This window comes from Salmo trutta, chromosome 20 (genome assembly GCF_901001165.1).
Source record: "Salmo trutta chromosome 20, fSalTru1.1, whole genome shotgun sequence".
NCBI classification, from domain to species: domain Eukaryota; kingdom Metazoa; phylum Chordata; class Actinopteri; order Salmoniformes; family Salmonidae; genus Salmo; species Salmo trutta.
Window position 1 is genome coordinate 40,161,680 of NC_042976.1, and position 22,227 is coordinate 40,183,906.

The 22,227-nt window shown below is 41.8% G+C and overlaps 2 protein-coding genes across 3 annotated transcripts in view; both read right to left on the bottom strand.

The window, feature by feature from the left end:
• Nucleotides 1-3,961, bottom strand: part of galnt3 (UDP-N-acetyl-alpha-D-galactosamine:polypeptide N-acetylgalactosaminyltransferase 3 (GalNAc-T3)) — a 14,304-nt gene extending 10,343 nt beyond the window's left edge. Inside the window, exons 1-2 of one of the 2 annotated variants that reach the window (XM_029703271.1) lie at nucleotides 3,769-3,961; nucleotides 1,814-2,392 (exon numbers count right to left, since the gene is read on the bottom strand). In XM_029703271.1, the coding sequence (XP_029559131.1) occupies nucleotides 1,814-2,313 (500 nt within the window). In that variant the 5' untranslated portion in view covers nucleotides 2,314-2,392; nucleotides 3,769-3,961. Of the gene's footprint in view, nucleotides 1-1,813; nucleotides 2,393-2,725; nucleotides 2,918-3,768 lie in introns of those variants that run through there. The other variant, XM_029703270.1, reaches the window with a different exon arrangement.
• A 2,301-nt stretch (nucleotides 3,962-6,262) lies between these two features.
• Nucleotides 6,263-22,025, bottom strand: ttc21b (tetratricopeptide repeat domain 21B). Its single transcript, XM_029703279.1, has 29 exons — nucleotides 21,803-22,025; nucleotides 21,079-21,208; nucleotides 20,322-20,432; nucleotides 20,063-20,229; nucleotides 19,632-19,754; nucleotides 19,034-19,191; nucleotides 18,240-18,324; nucleotides 17,837-17,935; nucleotides 17,381-17,573; nucleotides 14,700-14,797; nucleotides 13,997-14,197; nucleotides 13,530-13,659; nucleotides 13,259-13,416; nucleotides 12,937-13,161; nucleotides 12,460-12,698; nucleotides 11,881-11,953; nucleotides 11,497-11,607; nucleotides 10,411-10,549; nucleotides 10,157-10,263; nucleotides 9,787-9,975; nucleotides 9,368-9,478; nucleotides 9,192-9,273; nucleotides 8,863-9,013; nucleotides 8,621-8,782; nucleotides 7,602-7,797; nucleotides 7,012-7,236; nucleotides 6,810-6,930; nucleotides 6,646-6,713; nucleotides 6,263-6,516 (listed from the first exon to the last, which is right to left on the bottom strand). Exons 1-29 carry the CDS (start codon nucleotides 21,833-21,835, stop codon nucleotides 6,439-6,441), a joined length of 3,963 nt encoding a protein of 1,320 aa, XP_029559139.1. The 5' UTR covers nucleotides 21,836-22,025; the 3' UTR covers nucleotides 6,263-6,438.
• Nucleotides 22,026-22,227: the final 202 nt, after the last annotated feature.

Consider the following 22,227-nt stretch of genomic DNA (forward strand, 5'->3'; position numbering starts at 1 on the left):
TTTGTGTCGGCTGGTTTGCTAAATATAAGGAATTTGATGGATTCTCTCATACACTTAGGTTGGAGTCATTAAAACTCATTTTTCAAACACTCCACAAATTTCTTGTTAACAAACTATAATTTTGGCAAGTCGGTTAGGACATCTACTTTGTGCATGACAAGTAATTTTTCCAATAATTGTAATTCTTATAATTTATATACAACTTATAATTCACTGCATCACAATTCCTGTGGGTTAGAAGTTTACATACACTAAGTTGACTGTTCCTTTAAACAGCTTTGAAAAATCCAGAAAATGATGTCATGGCTTTAGAAGCTTCTGATAGGCTAATTGACATCATTTGAGTCAATTGGAGGTGTACCTGTAGATGTATTAAGGCCGACCTTCAAACTCAGTGCCTCTTTGCTTGACATCATGGGAAAATCAAAAGAAATCAGCCAAGACCTCAGAAAAAGAGTTGTAGACCTCCACAAGTCTGGTTCATCCTAGGGAGCAATTTCCAAACGCCTGAAGGTACCACGTTCATCTGTACAAACAATAATACGCAAGTATAAACACCATGGGACCACGCAGCCGTCATACCGCTTAGGAAGGAGACGTGTTCTGTCTCCTAGAGATGAACGTACTTAGGTGCGAAAAGTGCAAATCAATCCCAGAACAACAGCAAAGGACCTTGTGAAGATGCTGGAGGAAACAGGTACAGTATCTATATCCACAGTAAAAATTAGTCCTATATCAACGTAACCTGAAAGGCCGCTCAGCAAGGAAGAAGCCACTGCTCCAAAAAAGACAGACTACGGTTTGCAACTGCACATGGGGACAAAGATCTAACTTTTTGGAGAAATGTCCTCTGGTCTGATGAAACCGAAATATAACTGTTTGGCCATAATGATCATCGTTATGTTTGGAGGAAAAAGGGGGATGCTTGCAAGCTGAAGAACGCCATTCCAACCGTGAAGCATGGGAGTGGCAGCATCATGTTGTGGATGGATTGTCCCTGCTGCAGGAGGGACTGGTGCGCTCCACAAAAATCGATGGCATCATGAGGAAGGAAAATGATGTGGATATATTGAAGCAACATCAAGACATCAGTCAGGAAGTTAAAGCTTGGTCAAATATGGGTCTTCCAAATGGACAATGACCCCAAGCATACTTCCAAAGTTGTGGCAAATTGGCTTAAGGACAACAAAGTCAAGGTATTGGAGTGGCCATCACAAAGCCCTGACCTCAATCATTTTGTGGGCAGAACTGAAAAAGCATGTATGAGCAAGGAGGCCAGCTCTGCCAGGAGGAATGGGCCAAAATTCCCCCAACTTATTGTGGGAAGCTTGTGGAAGGCTACCCGAAACATTTGACCCAAGTTAAACAATTTAAAGGCAATGCTACCAAATACTAATTGAGGATGTAAACTTCTGACCCACTGGGAAAGTGATGAAAGAAATAAAATCACTACCATTATTCTGACATTTCACATTCCTAAAATAAAGTGGTGAACCTAACTGACCTAAGACAGGACATTTTTACTCAGATTAAAATGTCAGGAATTGTGAAAAACTAAGTTTAAATGTATTTGGTTAAGGTGTATGTAAACTTCCGACTTCAACTGTACATGCATACATCCAGATACTTTTAGTCAAGTAGTATTTTACTTGGTGACTTGAGTCATTTTCTATTAAGATATCTTTACTTTAACTCAAGTATGACAATTAGGTACTTTTTCCACCACAGAATTTAAAGCACGGATATGGAAACAACTGTGATGGCTACCATAAGAGCACAAAAATGGCCAGTCAATTATGGAGAGATAACATACTCTGGTGGTCTGGTGTCAGGACCCAGGTCACGGCTGAGAGAAATGCGGTCGCTGGCGTACAGGTTAAAGCAGTGTTTCTCCTCTCCCCGGTCCTTCTCCTTCTGTTCAGCAGGGCTCAGTTTATCTGTGTGAAAGGGCTTCCCAGAGGCCCCGGGGCTGTTGGGGTCCTGAGGTGGACGCTCCAGGGCTGGCCTCAGCTCAGCAGCCGTGTAGGTCCCTGGCAAACAGGAGAAGTTCCCTGCATTGTCCTGCTGACGCACTGGGGCTTTGATCTGCATCTTTGGCATCGCGTCCCTAAAATTATTGACGGCCCCCATCACCATGCCCAGCACGGAATCCCGTTTGACAGCCATCTCCTTCAGCCAGGGCTCTTCTAGGGAGGGACCTTTGCTTACTACCTCACGTTGTATTAGGAAGAGAAATGTGACAAAAATAAGGGCCACGATCACCAGTTTTAAGGGGTGTAGTCGCCTTCTGAGAACTCTGCGGAGACCACTCATTCTTCTGGAGATGTGTGGGGTAGATAGCTTTGAGACAGAACTTCACCTACCAGTCAGTTGCACCACCAGAGGAGGTAACCTTAAAAAGAAAGAAAAAGGTGACAAATTAACAGAGGTAAAAAGCAGGATCACAAAACTCAGTCTCACATGAATGGAAAACAAGTATTTCTTCAAAAGCTGAGAACAGACTGAAGTGTTACATGCTATGCCACTTTGGATTATGACCATATACAAGCAGGAATGTAACAAGATATGTGATTGTTTTTCTAAAACAACCTACTGCCCATGAAAATAGTTGGAAAACGTTCTACTATACAGCAGTCTAATAAATGACAGGATAGACCAGGCTACTATAAAAATTGTCATAGTCCCCGCATTTTCACATTCTTTTCGGGAAAATGATATGACTTACCGGGACGTTACATAAAAAGGATGGGAAATGGACTCCAAATTATTGATTTAAAAGTCCATCAAGTTATGTCGAGCATATGGCTAAATGAAAATCATCTGCGAAATAACGTGAAATTCCAGAGTAAGTGTTGCCCAAAAAGAATACAGTTGTGCAGCGTTTCTCAATATTTGCACACTACTTCCGTCTCGTTGGATCCAGGTGAGCTCTTTTCAGGTAGAGGGTGGGACCCTTATATTTGGCACGCCTGCGTAGAGCGGATCTCCCTTTGTAAAAGCTCTAAAGTCATGCCATTTGTTACATTAGTGAAACATTGCAAAACAGTGGCTTAAAAATGATGAATTTGTCATTTGGCGCATGAAGTCTGAGTCTATTTGTGTCAGCTGCAAAAGTCACTTTGATTTACTTCAGCTACAAAGCTATAACTCGCTGTGCCCCGTTTGGTTAAATACAATGTAAAAAGTGTCATCTTGCAGAGTAACTTAGTCTCATGCAATATTGGAAATAGTCTACACCGCGGGATATGTCTGATCTAATAATGGTATCAATTCTTAAAATCATGGATTTGTTCAGCCATTCATTGAGACTGTTGCTGGGTTACAAATATCGGAGGAACGTAAACCTATACCTCTCTACATCCAATCAGGCTAGAAGAATAATGGGTCGCTTACAGAATACGGGTTAACCTATAACCTACACTGCAGAAATAAGTGAGGACAATTTTTTGGTTTGTTTAAACAGATCAACATCGGGCATGAGCTATGTTAGATTATGTACAAGTGTTGAATTATAGTAGGCATAATACAATTACAACTCGAACTGTTTATCAGAATTGCCAAATATTCAAGCAAAAGCGCTCAAGCGCATCTGTTACAAAGTATCATACAGTAGGTTAGCATAAGAAAGCTATAGAACTCCTCAGATGGTAAAGAGCATTACACGACAGGCAAATACGTTTAATGTTACGGTTTACACTAGAATCAAAGTCCAACCTTGAATTTATCTCAAGGCTTAAGAAAAGGAATGACTGAACATCTGCCACTCACCGAACATGTTGGACCCTCTGAGACATATCCCAACATATTCCTGTTTGCCAAGTCACCCCTGGCAGATGGTGTTCGTAAAGTGTTCGATGCTTGAGGTGGTAAAGATAAGACGTGGACACCGTAGACATTCGGAGGAGGAATACTCCGGTGCGCAGTAGGAGTCTTGTCAAGTAGGTTCAACGAGGGACACAATTCACCGCGACTGTTCTCCTGTCCTTCTTGGTACTTAGCCTACAGATCACAAATCTCACCGAGTTGTGGAAGTGACTTTTTCATATGCAGGAGTAGTCCGTCTCTATTATATATTATATTTGAAATAGGCGAATAGCTTATGCGAATAATAGGCGAGTCTCAGTGCATTCGGAAAGTATTCAGACCCTTTGACTTTTTCCACATTTTGTTACAGCCATATTCTAAAATTGATCAAATATATATTTTCCCCCTCATCAATCTACACACAGTACCCGATGTCAAAGCAAAAACAGGTTTAAAAATAAAAAACGGAAATATCAAATTTCAATATGTATTCAGACCCTTTACTCAGTACTTTGTTGAAGCACCTTTGGCAGCGATTACAGCCTCGAGACGTCTTGGGTATGACACTTCTCCCATTCTTCTCTACAAATCCTCTCAAGCTCTCAGGTTGGATGGGGAGCGTAGCTGCACAGCTATTTTCAGGTCTCTCCAGAGATATTCAATCCAGTTCAAGTCCAGGCTCTGGCTGGGCCACTGAAGGACATTCAGAGACTTGTCCCGAAGCCACTCCTGAATTGTCTTGGCTGTGTGCTTAGGGTCGTTGTCCTGTTGGAAGGTGAACCGTTGTCCCAGTCTGAGATCCTGAGCAGGTTGTCATCAAGGATCTCTCTGTACTTTGCTCCGTTCATCTTTCCCTTGATCCTGACTTGTCTCCCAGTCCCTGCTGCTGAAATACATCCACACAGCATGATGCTGCCACCACCATGCTTCACCGTAGGGATTGTGCCAGGTTTCCTCCAGACTTGGCATTCAGGCCAAAGAGTTCAATCTTGGTTTCATCAGACCAGAGAATCTTGTTTCTTGGAGTTTTGGCAAACTCGAAGTGGGCTGTCATGTGCCTTTTACTGAGGAGTGGCTTCCGTCTGGCCACTCTACTATAAAGGCCTGATTGTTGGAGTGCTGCAGAGATGGTTGTCCTTCTGGAAGGTTCTCCCATCTCCACATAGGAACTCTGTCAGAGTGACCATCGGGTTGTTAGTCAATTCCCGACGAAGGCCCTTCTCCCCCTTCTCCCCTGATTGCTCAGTTTGGCCAGGCAGCCAGCTCTAGGAAGTCTTGGTGGTTCCAAACTTCTTCCATTAAAGAATGATGGAGGCCACTGTGTTCTTGGGGCCCTTCAATGCTGCAGAAATGTTTTTGTACCCTTCCACAGATCTGTGCCTCGATACAATCCTGTCTCTGAGCTCTATGGACAATTCCTTCGACCTCATGGATTGGATTTTGCTCTGACATGCACTGTCAACTGTGGGACCTTATATAGAAAGGTGTGACTTTCCAAATCATGTCCCATCAATTGAATTTACCACAGCTGGACTCCAATCAAGTTGTAGAAACATCTCAAGGACGATCAATGGAAACAGGATGCACCTGAGCTCAATTTCGAGTCTCATAGCAAAGGGGCTGAATATATATATGTAAATAAGATATTTCTGTTTTTATTTTCAATACATTTGCAAACATTTCTTTAAACCGGTTTTCGCTTTTTCATTATGGGGTGTGTAGATGTTGATGAGGGATTTAAAAAAATATATTAATTCTAGATTCTTAATATCAATGCTTTACTAAACATAGTCAATGCATACAATTTCCATTAGTGTGTGAACGTTTCAATATTATGTCCTTACACTGGTAATTGTAGGCATAATGTAGGCTACTTGCCGTTTTTATAACCTAAACTTAATAGATAACAGTGCAAATACTTTTGGAAAGAAATACATTTGAATGTCAAATTATGGACTGGTACAAGACTTTTGGGTGTGTGACTTGATGTCAACATTTAATAGTAGCCTCAACCTCCTTATGGGAGTGTGCTGTCAAGTTGGCAACTCCCAGAGTGGCATTAACCTTCATTAAAAAGTAACAACCATGTATGTATATCAATAAATATATATAAATAAAAACGGTGTGGATGTTACCATATCTAGATCGAGTCTATGTGGCACTGAGTTGGATGTTCATATTCATTCTTAACCTGGAAATCACTGACCGGGTGTGTCCCAAATGGCACCCTATTCCCTATGTAGTGAACTACTTTAGACCATGAACATTTGGGACACCGCCATGTCTGCTCTCCTATATAATGACATGTTAATAAGGTGTACAATTAAGATTGATTTAAGATTAAGATTGAACTCTGTGACATTTATTGCAAAGCAATATGTCTTTCTTTAGAGAGTGTTGAAACAGAGTCACTGTTTTCATTGTATTGTAAGAAAAACATAATAACTCTACAACAATGTGTTTTGTATTGTAACCACGTTTATAAAAAGCACTGTCTCTCATCCCTCCAAAATTCCATTTATAATTCCATCCAAATACTTACCTAAGTAATAATGCTTGTTAACAAAACACATCAAAAAAGATTGAGCAATAATACACCCACACACTGCACTCTCTCTCACTAAAACATTTATGTTAAGACCGCAAAGCTGCCCGAGCTTTGTCCAAGATGTCCTTCCTCATCTTTGGATAATTGGGGTGAGCATCCAAAACCTAAACAAAACATGAATATTTAGTTTATGCATATGATGTTATTCAATGACAACACGTAAACAAAATCTTTTTTTTTTTGACACACTTATTTCAACATAAATAACATGTGAAGCTACGATTTCAACTTACCTTATGACAGACATCTATGGCATCAACATGCCTCTTTGCTTTCAGGTAGTTGAATGCAAGCTTGTATCCTGGGACAAACACATACTACTATTCATGGACTGTTGTATATTTACATGATTAAAAGAGATCTAATGCCAGCATGTACAAGATGTCCTTAAACATACCTATCGTGGGGTTCGTTTGATTTCCATATTTCCAAGCCATTTCATAGTTCAGCGCTGCATCCCGGAATGCCTGCTCCTTCTCCATAATGTAGCCCATGTACTCATAAGCTTTACAGCATGACTGTGAAAATAAACAATGACTGTTACCGTGAGTGACTCAAACTCATTCCGGATACATTTTCGATCAAGGGTATGCATTGACCTTATTATGGCGAAGGCATCTCTTCAAGAGGTCCCCGGCCATGTCATATTTCCCTGACTGGATGTAGATGTCGGCCAGGAGCAGCCAGCTCTTCTCAAACTCGTCAGCGTCAACAATGCTCCAGTTCATCTTAGCTACACGTTTGAGCTGGTTCCTGGCTCGAGGGGTTTGTTTGAGAATCATGTAGGCTGTCGCCATGGCTAGCAGTGCAGGCACATGGTCCTTCTAAGTTAAAACAGAGAGCTCTGGTTAGTTTGGTGTCGTTTTACAGTGAATCAGGTCTAACATTTCCCTCTATTTCTATGAAGTAGACAAGAGTATCCAAAAATGCAAACAAAGGTTTCCTTGTCAGCAAGGAAGGTTCAATTTGCACAACAGGATATTATCTTACACAAGTTATCTTACTATGTTAAAGACATAGTAAGTTACTCAATAAATAAGCTGTTAAGGAAACCTCTAAAGTCAGCATCAAGAAAGTGTAAAGCAAAGAGAAAGCCTAAGATAATGCACCCGCGTAGTGATGTTAGATTTGCTAAGGGTGTGTGTGTGTGTGTGTGCACACTTATGTACACCATCTGGAGTTGACTTACCTCATTGTTTGCAATCTCTGTGAAAACATTCAGGGCTTTCTCGACATTGGCTTTCTGCTTGGTGGCCAGAAAGCAGTAGTTCTCTAGGATCCGCAGTTGGACGTGTCCACCGGCTGTCTGGGGCTTTAACTCATTCAGGAGCTTCTCTGCTGTCCTCACGGCGAGCTGCTCTGACTCCTGCTTCTCAGTAGAGTTCCTGAGCATAGATGAAAATGGAAAAGGAAGTGCATTTACATCAATAACAGCCAGATAAATGAGCAGGTATAACATGGACATAAGGATTTGTGTTTTAGCTAAGATATACACTGAGTGTACAACACATTAAGAACACCTTCCTAATATTGAGTTGCACCCTTCCCCCCCTTTGCCCTCAGAACAGCCTCAATTTGTCAGGGCGTGGACTCTACAAGGTGTCAAAAGCGTTCCACAGAGATGCTGGCCTATGTTGACTCCAATGCTTCCCACAGTTGTGTCAAGTTGGCTGGATGTCCTTTGGGTGGTGGACCATTCTTGATACATGCAGGAAACTGTTCATCTACACTGATTGAAGTGAAGATTTAACAAGTGACATCAATAAGGGATCACAGCTTTCACCGGGATTCACCTGGTCAGTCTATGGTCAGTCATGGAAATAGCAGGTGTTCCTAATGTTTTGTACACTCAGTCACTGTAAGCATTAAAAAAAACATCCCCACGGCTAATATTCAGCTGTTCATTGAAATACATAGCTGAATGGAATTCCATGTTTCTCAGGCAAAAAGTAAATCCACCTCCAAGAAAGGTGAAATGCGATAGACCATATGACTGGACAGGAAATAGAAAACTGAATGTTAAATGTGTTTCCTGTCAGATATTGTCTCTATTGTCTACTTGTTGAATGTTTATGAAGCCTTGATTTGTGGTTATTTGTAATGTCTTGTTAATTGGTGTTGGACCCCAGGAAGATTAGCTAGCGTTACGGAGTTAGCTAATAATGGGGATCCTAATAAAAATGACAAATTACTGCACATGTAACTCACCCCATGTCACCATCTAGGTTCTCAAAGACTTCTCCTCCCATAGTGTCATTGTCTGGGTTAAGACAGATCTCAATCATGTTGTACACAGCATTCTGACCCCAGTCGTTGTCTTTCCGTGCCTTGTTGAAGTGTCGCAACCCATCATTGGGTTCACCTGTGTACCTGGGCACCAAATACAACTCAATTATTAAAAAGACACCATAATCATTCTAGCTAAAGATACTTTTGACTAATGCACTTACCACAGGTAAAGTCCTTTGCAGTAGTTAAACCCAGGGTCAAACTTGGCCCTGGAGGAATGTTTTTCAGCCATCTCCAGAAACCTGGGAACTTCCTCTAACTTCCCAGCTCTCCTCAGCAGGTCGATTAGACGTGACAGTGTTGGGTAGTTGTCTGGCAGGAACATATGGGAAAGACATTACTTCCCTTCCAGGGGAGGTCAAATCAGCAGTGCATATTTACATTGAGGTTCTTACACTTCCTTTTCAAGCTTTACAAATCTCCATTTAAATTCTATTTCAGGGGGGGAAGTTGTGTATTCAGACCTAAGAGAAACAGAGCCCTGTCACACCTGGTTTGCGCTCCAGTAGCTGCTGAAAGTGGAAGACGGCTTGCTCATAGTCCTGCTTCCTGAACATCAGGTCAGCCATCATCTACGAGGAAACCGAGAAGTTCGTAAAACAATCAAGTTTGACAATAGGATTTGCCTTTGGGACTTGACAGACATGGCATATACATAGAACTAACCAGTGTTGCATCTTCATTGACCTGGTCACTCTTCAGAAGGACACTGCATTGCTGTTGGCAGCCATCCACATCATCTAGAGTGAGGTACAACCGCGCCAGCTCCAGCATCACCTGGTAACAATGAAAGCATTCAATTCAATTCAACTTTGTTAACCAATTACCTTCTAACATCATAATTATAATACCATTTCCTATGAGCAATTGCTGCAGTATGCCTTGCTGGCATTAAACATACCTTTACACATTCATAAAAATTGATTTGAATGTAATTATAAACATTTAGTGATTATAAACATGATAAACTACTGTAATATGCAAATTAGTAAATACAAAAACTGCATATAAAGAAAGGGATGCTGGGGATTCACAAATACAGCTGCAGGGAGCACACACTGAAGGCTTGATTCAGCTGCACCGACCTTGCCATCACTCTCACAATAGACAAGAGCTTCTTTGTAGAATTTCACTGCTCTCTCATAGCCTTTAAGACTCGTGTAGTGTTTAGCGATCTCGCCACAGATCTCTGCAGCGAGCTGCTTCTGCATGGAGACAGCGTCTGGCTGCTCCAACTGCACCCGCTTCAACACCTTGGCCTGCACATCCCGGGCCTAAAAGAAAACACAAGTCTGGGTCCAGAGCATAGCTAAGAAATAGCAATGTTGTGAATTATGCATGTATTTTAGAGGAGACAGATTTTCAATCTTAGAAATGATCATAATAATATATTTCAGTTATTTCAATTTCTCTCATTGCTTAGCATAATGGCTTTTACAATATCAGAATACTTACTCGTTGCAAGGAAAGTAAAGCATCCTCGTTTTTGTCAACCTTGCCTTGGATCTTGGCCAACAGGACCAGATAGCGACAATCATCGGTTAGCAACGGCAGCTCATTTACTAGACAAAACAACACAAAGCGACGAGTGAGAAGTCGGAACAGCGCTATACAAGTAACTATGTATTATCATTGTAATTTATGACCAGCAACAAAACAGAATTTACCATACAAAATGTTCAAAATTGTAGCAATGATGTCCAGCTTACCTGGGTCATGGGCGAGAGCCTCTTGTAAAACTTTCTCACACCTCTCATACTGTCTCATCTTCATAAGCAGTTCAGCCAGGTCATATCGCAGGAAGTTCTGCTGCTCAGTCTTCAGAGCAGCTTCATAGTAATTGATTGCCTGTGAATAACAGCGGTGAATCATACAGCTATTGACTACTATAGATTGATCTTTGAATGTTTTTTTTCTTTCTTACAGGCCTGCTACACTGGACACGTAACTTTTGCAGAGCCTAACATGATGACCACACCACTCGAGTGAGTGCGTCATTGCGCTCAGGTAGATTTTTTTCCCACCCTCACTAGACGTGATCAGGACACGTAGGTTGAAATATCAAAACGAAACCAAGTATATTAATTTGGGGACAGGTCGAAAAGCATTAAACATTTATGGAAATTTAGCTAGCTAGCTTGCTGTTGCTAGCTAATTTGTCCTGGGATATAAACATTGCATTGTTATTTTACCTGAAATGCACATGGTCCTCTACTCTGACAATTAATCCACTGAAAAAAAATGGTAAACTGAGTTTGTTTCTAGTAATCTCTCCTCCTTCAGGCTTCTTCTTCTTCTTTGGACTTTATATGGTGGTTGGCAACCAACTTTAAGATGCATTACCACTACCAACTGGACTGGAGTGTGGATCTCAGTTCATCTTTCAATCACCAACGTGGGTATATGCTCCTAAAAACAAATGAGGAGATGGGAGAGGCGGGACTTGCAGCGCATCAAGCGTCACAAATAGAACCAAGTTCTATTTTAGCGCCTGGCTACCCAGACGCGTCCGAGCAGTGTAGGTCCAATGATTGAAGAACATGTATGTGTACATTTATTTTGCAACGCAGGCGATGCGGGCGGTGTGGTCAGCATGTAAGACACTCCAATTTATTTCAAAGAAACCTGGGCATAAGGAGTGCAGCTGTGAGAGGATTGCATTACTTAGCGTAAAATTACGCTCTGGTTTTATTTGTAATAATTTTACGTGCTTGCGCGGCAAAAATGTACACATCCAGTGTAGCAGCTACTGTTTTCCCGAAGCCTCAGTGTAGCTCCCCAGTTAGTATACAGACCTTGACGTAATTGTGAGTCTTGACGAGAGCTTTCCCAATCTTGCTGGCCAGAGCTCCATCTTTGGGGTTTTTCTTCAGAGCCTGTTCGTAGATGTCAATGGCCTTCTCTGGCTGCGGATAAACAGACTTGACTTAGTGACATTTAGCTGTACCGAACATTAACTGTGACGATTCAACATTCCACAGTGAGGGAGTCATGAAGGAAGATATAAGCACAATGCACAGATGTTTACTCTTTATAAATATATGCATGAATTAATAAAACACTGCATAATACTACTTCCTATGAACACACTACTGTAAAAGACCCCAAAACCTTGCAAGCCTTGCATTGCCTCGTTTTGGGCAACAACGAGATTAATCGATATTCAATTTCATACCTACCTCTTGGATATTCACATAAGCATCCCCAAGTAAAATATATGTATGAGGACTGGGCAGCTTCTCTACTAATTCTCTGAGGAAAGACAGAAAAAAATATCACATAGAATATCTAGAATGTCTCGAATAAGATTCAATCACATTATACAGACATGGGTCTACTCTGCTCTGAGGTTCACTCATCCTTAATGGCTTCCCAGCGGTGTCTCTGTGTGGAAAATTCTGTCAACACAAGTATAGTATCAGAGATGAGGTGATGGGCCTTCGGCTCACTTTTAGACACTGCAGGCGGCTTTGCACATTACAGCCTTGCTGCATGAGTGGATAAAGTTGAACATTTACACTTGTTTTGCTGTGAACTTGTGGCCTGCATACTGTTATGGACTGACTGCTGCTATGACATGGGTGGGTGGGCTGACACAGCAATGGGGGATGTGGTTAGTACACTGAATAAGAGACGTGGTTTCAAGAAATAACAAACTATTTGTTACCCTAAGCTACATGTCAAACACCATTAGTGAACAGTTTGTGTGCCTAACCGTCAGACTATAGCCTTTTTCATAATGCCGTGTTGTTCCTCACCTGTAACAACTGGCATAAAGGCGCTTCTCTTTCCTGTGATTCAGATATATGTCGGCCATCTTCTCCTTGGCCTGGATATAGTAGGGCTGCTCAGGGGTGATGTTTCTGAGCATGCTCAGCGCAAGCTCGGTGTCCCCACGCAGCAGAGCCAGGTCAGCATTGGCGATGGTGACACGCAGCTCCTCAGGAGTGCCCGAGAACTCGTTGATGGCGTCTTGCATCACTTTGGCGGCTTCGTGCTGAAACGTCAAACCCACGTTCGTGAATCAGACTTCACTGTTCAACACTGGGCAACGACATGACTGAGACAGAAGAGAATGGACAAACTCTACCGGGAATGTAAGAACAATAAAATATGGAGAATCTGCATTTCATGAGTTCCTGGAAAGTACACAGTTCCTTGAAAGGTGGGCATAACTCAAGATATATTGAATAATACTCTCTGTTGTTGAGCTTGTTCTCTCCATGGTCCCTTACCTGTTCTCCGTTGAGCCAGAGGGCCTCGGCGAGTTCAAGGAACACGGACACACAGTCAGCAGAGCTCAGCTCCACCTTCTTGTTCTTGGATTTGGCTGAGGCACCGGCCCTGCGGACCCCCGGCAGGATCATGGCCATCTGCAGAGTCTGGATGGCCTCTTGGAGCTCTCCCATCTTCTTCTGGGCCTGGGCCTTTATAAGGTGATACACAGGGTGCTCTCGGACCTGGCAGGGAGCAGCATACAGAGTTATTAGAGGATGGATGTTCCCATAACAGTTCTGTTTGATCTAATATCACGTTCATCTGGAATGCTTTTCTTACCGCAAAGTTGTGACTGAGGCAAAGCTCCAGAGACTGGGAGGAGAGCTTGTAGTTGCCTTGTAAGAGGTGGATCTGTGCCATGAGCAGGTGGGCCTCAGCATGAGAGGGACACTGGTCCAGGCAGTGTTGGAGGCTGCTCTGAGCAGAGTCAATGTCACCTAAAGGACATCAGCATTGCCATAAACCCATTAATTGTTGTCATCCATGTTGAGAACAACTTGGCATGAAAACAGAGCAGAATTTTGTCACATGCAATTCAGTTGAAACTCACCTGACTGAAACCTAACTTTGGCCAATAGGAAGACACCTTGTAGGAGTCCAGGTACTATCTTGACCACAGTGTCCAACACAGAGGCACAGTGTTGGAGCTGAGGGGCAGGAGGCTGGCCCTGGGCTGGAGGCTAACACACACGTGATACCGATGGTTATCTCTACGATCAAGACCACAATGAATGACACGACGGGGGCTAAAAATCTATTTACGACCTGTGACAACGTCTTTGTATTGTTTGTTAATCCCAGTAAATGTGGTGTCTGAGATTACTGACAGTAATCTCTATAAATGCATCTGTAGATTTGCAAAGCCCCCCCTCCCCCCACCCCCACCGGAGACCGGGGTTCAAACCCCAAGTCGATCTTTCCACCTTTCTCTCCTCTCCTTATCTATAGTCCCCTATAGTAAAACCTTAAAATATGTATTGAACAAATGTATCCATAGACATGTCTCTCCAGACTGACCTTAGCAGGACAGAGTGCTATGTACTCCTTGACGATCTCCAGCAGGAAGTCAGGGTTGAGCTTCTCAAAGTAGTCTACCCCCAGCGGCAGGCCCTGCAGTGTAGAGAAGTGGGTGTCCACGGCATCATTCAGCAGGTTGGTGACCTCATCCTGTGACCTGCGTTTCTTCACAGCCAGCATGGCGCGCAGGTACAGCAGCTCCTGACAGAGAGGAAAGAGCAAGCCAAGGGTGTCAACAGGTTCACACAACAGTATTCAGCTCAGTAGGGCACCTCTAACACAACATGGTTTGTAGGACCAAGGAACAGCAGAGCATGCCAAATGGCACCCTATTACCTATATAGTGCACTACTTTTGACCAGAGCCCTATGGGCCTTTATTGTGCACTATAAATGGAATAAGGTGCCATTTGGAATGTACCCACTGTCTCCCCTATAATACTTAAGATCCACAGGACCAGCTGTTACGCAGCGGTTACTTATCCAAGCTGATGTCACTGTTAAGGGCTTAGCAAACACAGGAAAGCCCACACATTTCTAAAGAACTACCATTACCTAAACAAAAAGCTGTCCAAAAGGCTGCTAAGCTTCACTAGATGACCAAACACTAGATATTAATGTCAAAAGTAGAATTAGAAATATAATTACTTTGGCAAGGCCTTTGAACTAGATTGAACAGAGCAATATCTCTCTATCAGCCTTACCCCTGATTTCCCGATAGACTGCTGGATCTCTGTGAGAAACTCCAGCTGTTGCTCTGCATCCTCCAAGTTTCCCTCGATCAGCTGGCACCTGATAATACCTGGAAATACAGATCAGATGTTTTTACAATCTACATCTAAAGGATTTACAACTTCATTATTTGTTTATAGCTGGTTTATAATATTATAATGAAGAATAAACATTACCAAATTCTATATACAGTTGATGTCGGAAGTTTAAATGTATTTGGCTAAGGCGTATGTAAACTCAGTTTTTCACAATTCCTGACAATTAATCCAAGTAAAAATTCCCTGTTTTAGGTCAGTTAGGATCACCACTTTATTTTAAGAATTTGAAATGTCAGAATAATAGTTCAGAGATTGATTTATTTCAGCTTTTATTTCTTTCATCACATTCCCAGTGGGTCAGAAGTTTACATACACTCAATTAGTATTTGGTAGCATTGCCTTTAAATTGTTTAACTTGGGTCAAATGTTTTGGGTAGCCTTCCACAAGCTTCCCACAATAAGTTGGGTGAATTTTGGCCCATTCCTCCTGACAGAGCTGGTGTAACTGAGTCAGGTTTATAGGCCTCCTTGCTCGCACATGCTTTTTCAGTTCTGTCCACAAATTTTCTATAGGATTGAGGTCAGGGCTTTGTGATGGCCACTCCAATACCTTGACTTTGTTGTCCTTAAGCCATTTTGCCACAACTTTGGAAGTATGCTTGGGGTCATTGTCCATTTGGAAGACCCATTTGCGACCAAGCTTTAACTTCCTGACTGATGTCTTGAGATGTTGCTTCAAAATATCCACAGAATTTCCCTACCTCATGACACCATCTATTTTGTGAAGTGCACCAGTCCCTCCTGCAGCAAAGCTCCCCCACAACATGATGCTGCCACCCCCGTGCTTCACGGTTGGGATGGTGTTCTTTGGCTTGCAAGCGTCCCCATTTTTCCTCCAAACATAACGATGGTCATTATGGCCAAACAGTTCTATTTTTGTTTCATCAGACCAGAGGATATTTCTCCAAAAAGTACAATCTTTGTCCCCATGTGCAGTTGCAAACCGTAGTCTGGCATTTTATGGCGGTTTTGGAGCAGTGGCTTCTTCCTTGCTGAGCGGCCTTTCAGGTTATGTCGATATAGGACTCGTTTTACTGTGGATATAGATACTTTTGTACCCGTTTCCTCCAGCATCTTCACAAGGTGCTTTGCTGTTGTTCTAGTAACCGAAGATCGAATCCCCGAGCTGACAAGGGGAAAATCTGTTGTTCTGCCCCTGAACAAGGCAGTTAACCCACTGTTCCTAGGCTGTCATTGAAAATAAGATTTTTTTCTTACCTGACTTGCCTAGTTAAATAAAGGTAAATAGATACCCTTATTATTAGGAACCTGGTTGCAGTTCCTATGGCTTCCACTAGATGTCAACAGTCTTTAGAAATTGGTCGATGTTTTTCTTTTGAGAAATGAAGAAGTAGTGCTATTCATTCCATGTGTCACTCTGAAGGTCCCTACTATTTTCGTGCGCGTGAACAGGAGTGCGCTCCGTGTTATTTTTCTTCAGTATTAGAAACAGATTATCCCGTCTTAAATTTTATTGATCATTTACATTTAAGGATACCTGAGGTTGGATTAGGAACGTTGTTTGAAATGTTTGGACCAAGTTTACAGGTAACTTATTAGATACTTTGTAGTCATGTTGGGCTAGTTGGAACTGATGTATTTCTGAATCAAACGCGCCAAATAAATTGACATTTTGGGGATATAAAGAAGGAATTTATCGAACAAAACGACCATTCATTGTGTCACTGAGACATTTGGGATTGCAAAAAGAAGAAGAGCTTCAAAAGGTAAGGCATTTATTATATCGTTATTTCTGACTTTTGTGTCGCACCTGCCTGGTTGAAAAATGATTTTCATGTGTTTGTATGCGGGGCGCTGTCCTCGGATAATCGCATGGTCTGCTTTCGCCGTAAAGCCTTTTTGAAATCTGACACAGCGGCTGGATTAACAAGAAGTTAAGCTTTATTTTGATGTATTACACTTATATTTTTGTGAATGTTGAATATTGATATTTCTGTAGTTTGAATTTGGCACTCTGCAATTTCACTGGATGTTGTCAAATCGATCCCGCTAAAGGGATTGGCGCATGAAGGGATCACCACGAGGTTAAAAAAAAGGTAAAATAAAATACATTTGCACTTTTCACACCAAAGTAAGTTTATCTCTAGTAGACAGAACGCGTCTTCTTCCTGAGCCGTATGACGGCTGTGTGGACCCATGCTGTTTATACTTGCGTACTATTGTTTGTACAGATGAACGTGGTACCTTCAGGCGTTTGGAAATTTCTCCCAAGGATGAACCAGACTTGTAAATTAGCCTATCAGAAGCTTCTAAAGCCATGACATGATTTTCGGGAATTTTCCATGCTGTTTAAAGGCATAGTCAACTTAGTGTATGTAAACTTCTGACCCACTGGAATTGTGATACAGTGAATATAGTTTGTTAACAAGAAATTTGTAGAGTGGTTGAAAAACCGAGTTGTAATGACTCCAACATAAGTGTACGTAAACTTCAGACTTCAACTGTAGGTATAGAATTACATGCATAGCTACATTACAGCTATAAAGTTTGAGATCTATGGCATATGTCTAAACAATCAGGGAAGCCTGTCTCACCTGTCAAAGCCGAGACACTTGTTTCATCCAGAGTCATGGCAGTCTTGTACCACTTCATAGCCTCTTTGATTCTTCCCTGCAGAACCAACTGGTAGCCCAGCTCTGTGGCCAGATCAGAATCCCCTTGGGCTTGGGAGAAGGCTCTGTCCACCATGATGTGAGTCTGCTGAATCACTTTCTCATTTCTTCCACACTAGCAAATGACAACAGAGTTAAGTCTTTGTGTATACCTCATGTCAGACATGCAATTGTCCTGGTTCAGGGACTGTAATGTCACAAGGTGACGTGAAAGGGTTCTCGATCTCTTCAGAGGTGAAACCTAGTCACAGTAGTTTCCATGTAAAAACATTTCTTATCGAAAAGCATTAAACACTGAATACAGTGTCTTATAAGCCCATGTGGGCTGGGCATCCTGAAGATGCAATACGCTCGACTAATAAATCAAATGAGTCTTACCACCCGTGTGAAAGCCAAGGACATCCTGTAGAAAAGCTCAGGGCTGTGAGGCTCTTGGGCGTCCAAGTTGCTGACGAGACTTGAGAGCAGGCTTAGTGACTGCCAAAAGTAAAAAGGGTATCCCACTTGACCACGTACACATCATGGGAATCATTATGTACCATTCACACGTAGTTGTGTGGCAACAGGTTGAAGTGCATGCTAGCTGATCCCTAAGACTTCCAGTCTTTGCGGCAACACTAGTTAGCAGTGGCTCGCAAAACTACCTCTAACTTCCTTCATACTGGAAGCAGAGATATAAAAAATGGTATCCGCGAGTTCATCTAACTCTGGGAAAATATATAAAGAACTTCATTGCCAAAATCCCGAACCATCCCTTTAACTCTTAATGTTTGGAAATTACCTCTGTGATGTCCCCCTCTCTGCATAAGGAGTGAAGAGCGAGCATTCTCAGGGCTTCTAGGTTGTTTTTATCCCTCTGCAAGAGCCTAGAATGGGACAGGAAACATCTCTTTAATGATCAGCACTGTTTGTTTGATGCTAATGAAAATGTGGTGTTGTCAGAGTATTGTATTCGTTTCTTCCCATGATGGCTTATATGCCTGACAAGGCTGGAGGAAAGGGAGAGAGAATACAATCTAAGGAAGAACACCCACTTAGACAATGAGAAAAAAAGAGAGAGCCGGACTGTGCACTGCATGTGTCCATTCCTGTTCAAAGAGCTATGGCTCAGCAGGGCTAAACCAGTGGCTCTGGCCTTGGGCTTAATCCCCTTAGAAACGGGCTCCACCTGAGTGATCCTCCTTCCTGCAGTTCATAGAACCTGGAGAAGTGCATCGTGGGAAACGTGTGGCTCTAGCGCTTCAGCTCAAAAGCCTTTTCATATTCCCTGGCTCTGGCCAGGGTCCAGCGGGCGAGCAGTCAGGAACAATGGCTCAGTCATTATGCCACTGGTTCCAGGCATCACGCTCCATTTTAATTTGCACTTCAATAAGGGCCACTTGCAAAGGCTGACTGGCTCGTTCTTTATATGGCTGCTATTGATTGACCAAATCCATCAATGAAAGTATTTATTTGATCCGAACAAATCTTTACAAACTAAGATTAAAGCCAGCTATTATTTCCAGTGTCATTAGCTTAAGTAACAAGAAAACAGAAATTCTAGCGCAAAATCACCTCTAATATGAGATACTATACCTCTGTGCTGCATCTACAGTTTGCTCCCAGTCCTGCAGGGTCAATAGAAGCTTCATCTTCTTGATAAAGGCAGGAAGGAACCCAGGGAAACTAACAATCACTTGGTTGACTGTCTCCAAAGCTCCAGAATAATTATGCCGATACTCATAGTAATGTGCCTGAAACAGATAAAATATCACACAATTTATGGACATGTTGAGGGAAAGTAAAATGCAATGTTGTACATCTGTTTCAAAAGCTAATTACTCTCCACAAAGAGCAAAAGATAGCAAGCTAACAATTGGTCTCACTGTATTACCACAGATAAGGCAACATAGAGCTTTGGCATTTCAAAACAGTCCATTCAATATTCAAGATATGGTACAAATTGAGAAACAGATTGTGTTAGTGAATAATAGCCTCTGACATCCTAGTGAGGTTGTGGGATATAGAGAATCCAGCACAATGGGGGATTATCATTCAGGCACAATAACTAGGTGCCACATGAAATATGAGACGTGACAAAGACCTCAACAATGTCTCCACTATCTTAACATCTCTTCTCATTGCAAGTGAAGTAATCTATTCATGGCAACACAAGGGTTGTGTGCCTTCTTACCTTTCCCATCAGAGCGAAAACATCTGCTTTCTCTTTCAGGCCTTCGTCAAAGTATTTCCCAGCCTTCTTGGCATATGCATCCTTACCAGAGGTCAGATCTATCCAGCCTTTAAGGATAATCCCCTGAACAACAGACATTAATCCAAATGTTAGAAGGGTAGACAAATATAAATCAGAGTAGACCGCTACCGGGTTTTCAAGTAATTCCACTCAAAATGCTCCTAAAACAAATTCTCAAATAGCCTAGTGCTGACAAAGACCGTCCCTAGGCAACCCTATAGTGCCCTAGAGTGGGCATAATTTCATCCATTTAACTGTTTGAGGTATGTATACAGTGACACTTGCAGACTTCGTAAGATTTTGCAAATGCATCTTCAAAATAAAAAAAATATTTGATACAATTTGAGCGAAACACATATAACCAAACTCACTTCTCGGGAACCATTAGAGACTTTGATCATCCTCTCTATGTATTCCCTTGCTTTGTCATTTCGTCCCAGAAGCCAGAGGAACATCCCAGCATAGTAGAGACCCTTAGGTGTTGCACTTTTACGGTCCTCTTTCACCTTGGCATCCAGTTCCTGAATGACATCTCGATCTGAAGTCAACATAAAAAGTTAAGTGTATAGATTCAGCTACAAAAAAATACACAAGAGACGTAAACATGGATCAAGACAAATATGGGTTTACCTGGGTTTGGCCTTTTCTTTTCAGCGAAAACAAGAGCCATGAATGTACAGAGGGACATATCTCTTCTGTCTTTAATCATCTCAAACTCATGGATGGCTTCCTGAATTTGATCTAAAACGAAACATATAAATAATTTGTATTTATTATGGATCCCACATTAGCTGCTGCCAAAATTAAGGCAGTTATACAATTTAAAAAAACATTACAATACACTGTGATTGATATTACATGAAACAGATATACAGGTCCAAAAGTATTTGGACAGTGACAGATTTTTTTGTTGATTTGGCTCTGTACTCCAGCACTTCGGATTTTAAATGATACAATGACTATGAGGTTAAAGGGATACTTCGGTATTTTGGCAATGATGTCAGATACATTCATGGATACCATTTTTATGTCTCTGTGTCCAGTATGAAGAAAGTTAGGGGTAGTTTTGTGAGACAATGCTAACTAGCGTTAGCACAATGACTGGAAGTCTATTTTCTTATTTACAATAAAAGTGACTCCAAAATGATGTGGGGGGGGGGGGGGGGGGGCTGCTATGTACAAAAAATGCTGCAATTTCTAAACGGTTAACCAGATATGGATGAAATTACCCTATAACTAAAGCTGACAGTCTGCAATTTAACCTCATAGTTGTATCATTTCAAATCCAGAGTGCTGGAGTATAGAGCCAAAACAACAAATAATTGTGGACCACCCTGTAGCTGCTTTATTTAATTGTTTTAAACTAAGCAATGGGGTACTCATTTACCTTGCATCAGGGTGCTGTAGGCATGGAAAAAGCTGAAGATTGGATCATTGCTGAATTTCCTCTGTGCCACAGCTGCAGCATTTAATACATGATTGAAATACTTCTCGTGGCAATAGTAGTTGATCAAGGCCTGGGAACAAAAACATGAAATGTAGAGCTGTGATAGAAAATAGCTTAATTTATGGCAGAGATCAAAACAACAAAAACATTTCAGAAAATAAATACCTGAGTGAATCAAAGTAGGCTGTAAACCAACATTGTGCTGATAAAAACAAAAACTCTTATGGAATGCAAACGGTCAGCATGACAATACTTGTCCGTAATATCCTCCATGTCCAAATTGGCCTGTGTTACTGATGGGAAGTCGTGTGTTTATTCAACAATGTAACCAATATGCGGATGAAGACCATTCATAACCTGAATAACTTAGGAGCTTTATCCTGAATGTTTTGCCCCTTATTCTGAGAAGATAAATAAATACCTTACACGTTTTTATGATAAATGTCACTTGCATGTCATCATAAACGTCCTGCCTGGCAGATAAGGTTAACTGTGCGTTTTTAATTTCAGAACTTTGAAAGAACGAAGTAGGCTACACTGCAGCTTGACATTCTAAACAAGCTAAACAGGCTACACGGTGATGTGTTGCTTTATTGTATACATTGAGGTGAACATGTCACTGTACAAACAGAAATTGGCTACAGTGCAACGCTACAACACTTACCAGCATTGACTCTTCATCCTCCATTTCTGCCATGACAATGTTTCACCTCAAACTGCAGCAATGAAATAGATCTTAAATGTTTAACTGAATACTGCGGCCACATGTACTCTTAAAAGGCAAGATAGAAACCGATTATAGCTACATTGTTTTGCCATCTTACAAACACCAGTAAGCGTCTTTCGTTTACTTGACAACCACCGCCGCCATTTTTAAATTGTAGAGGAAGTTGAAAATCATTGGTTTAACAGTAATGTTTCACAAGGTGGCGCACCAAGCACGCTGAACGTAAAATACTGACCCCACCCGCATGCCGCGCTTGTGGTTCTTTGGCTCAAAGGCTGTGAGAAGAGGACGCTTGTAGCTACTTTGTGGTGTTTTCTCGTTTGGACAAAAGTGACCTAGGTTCCCATCTTTAGTCTGTGACC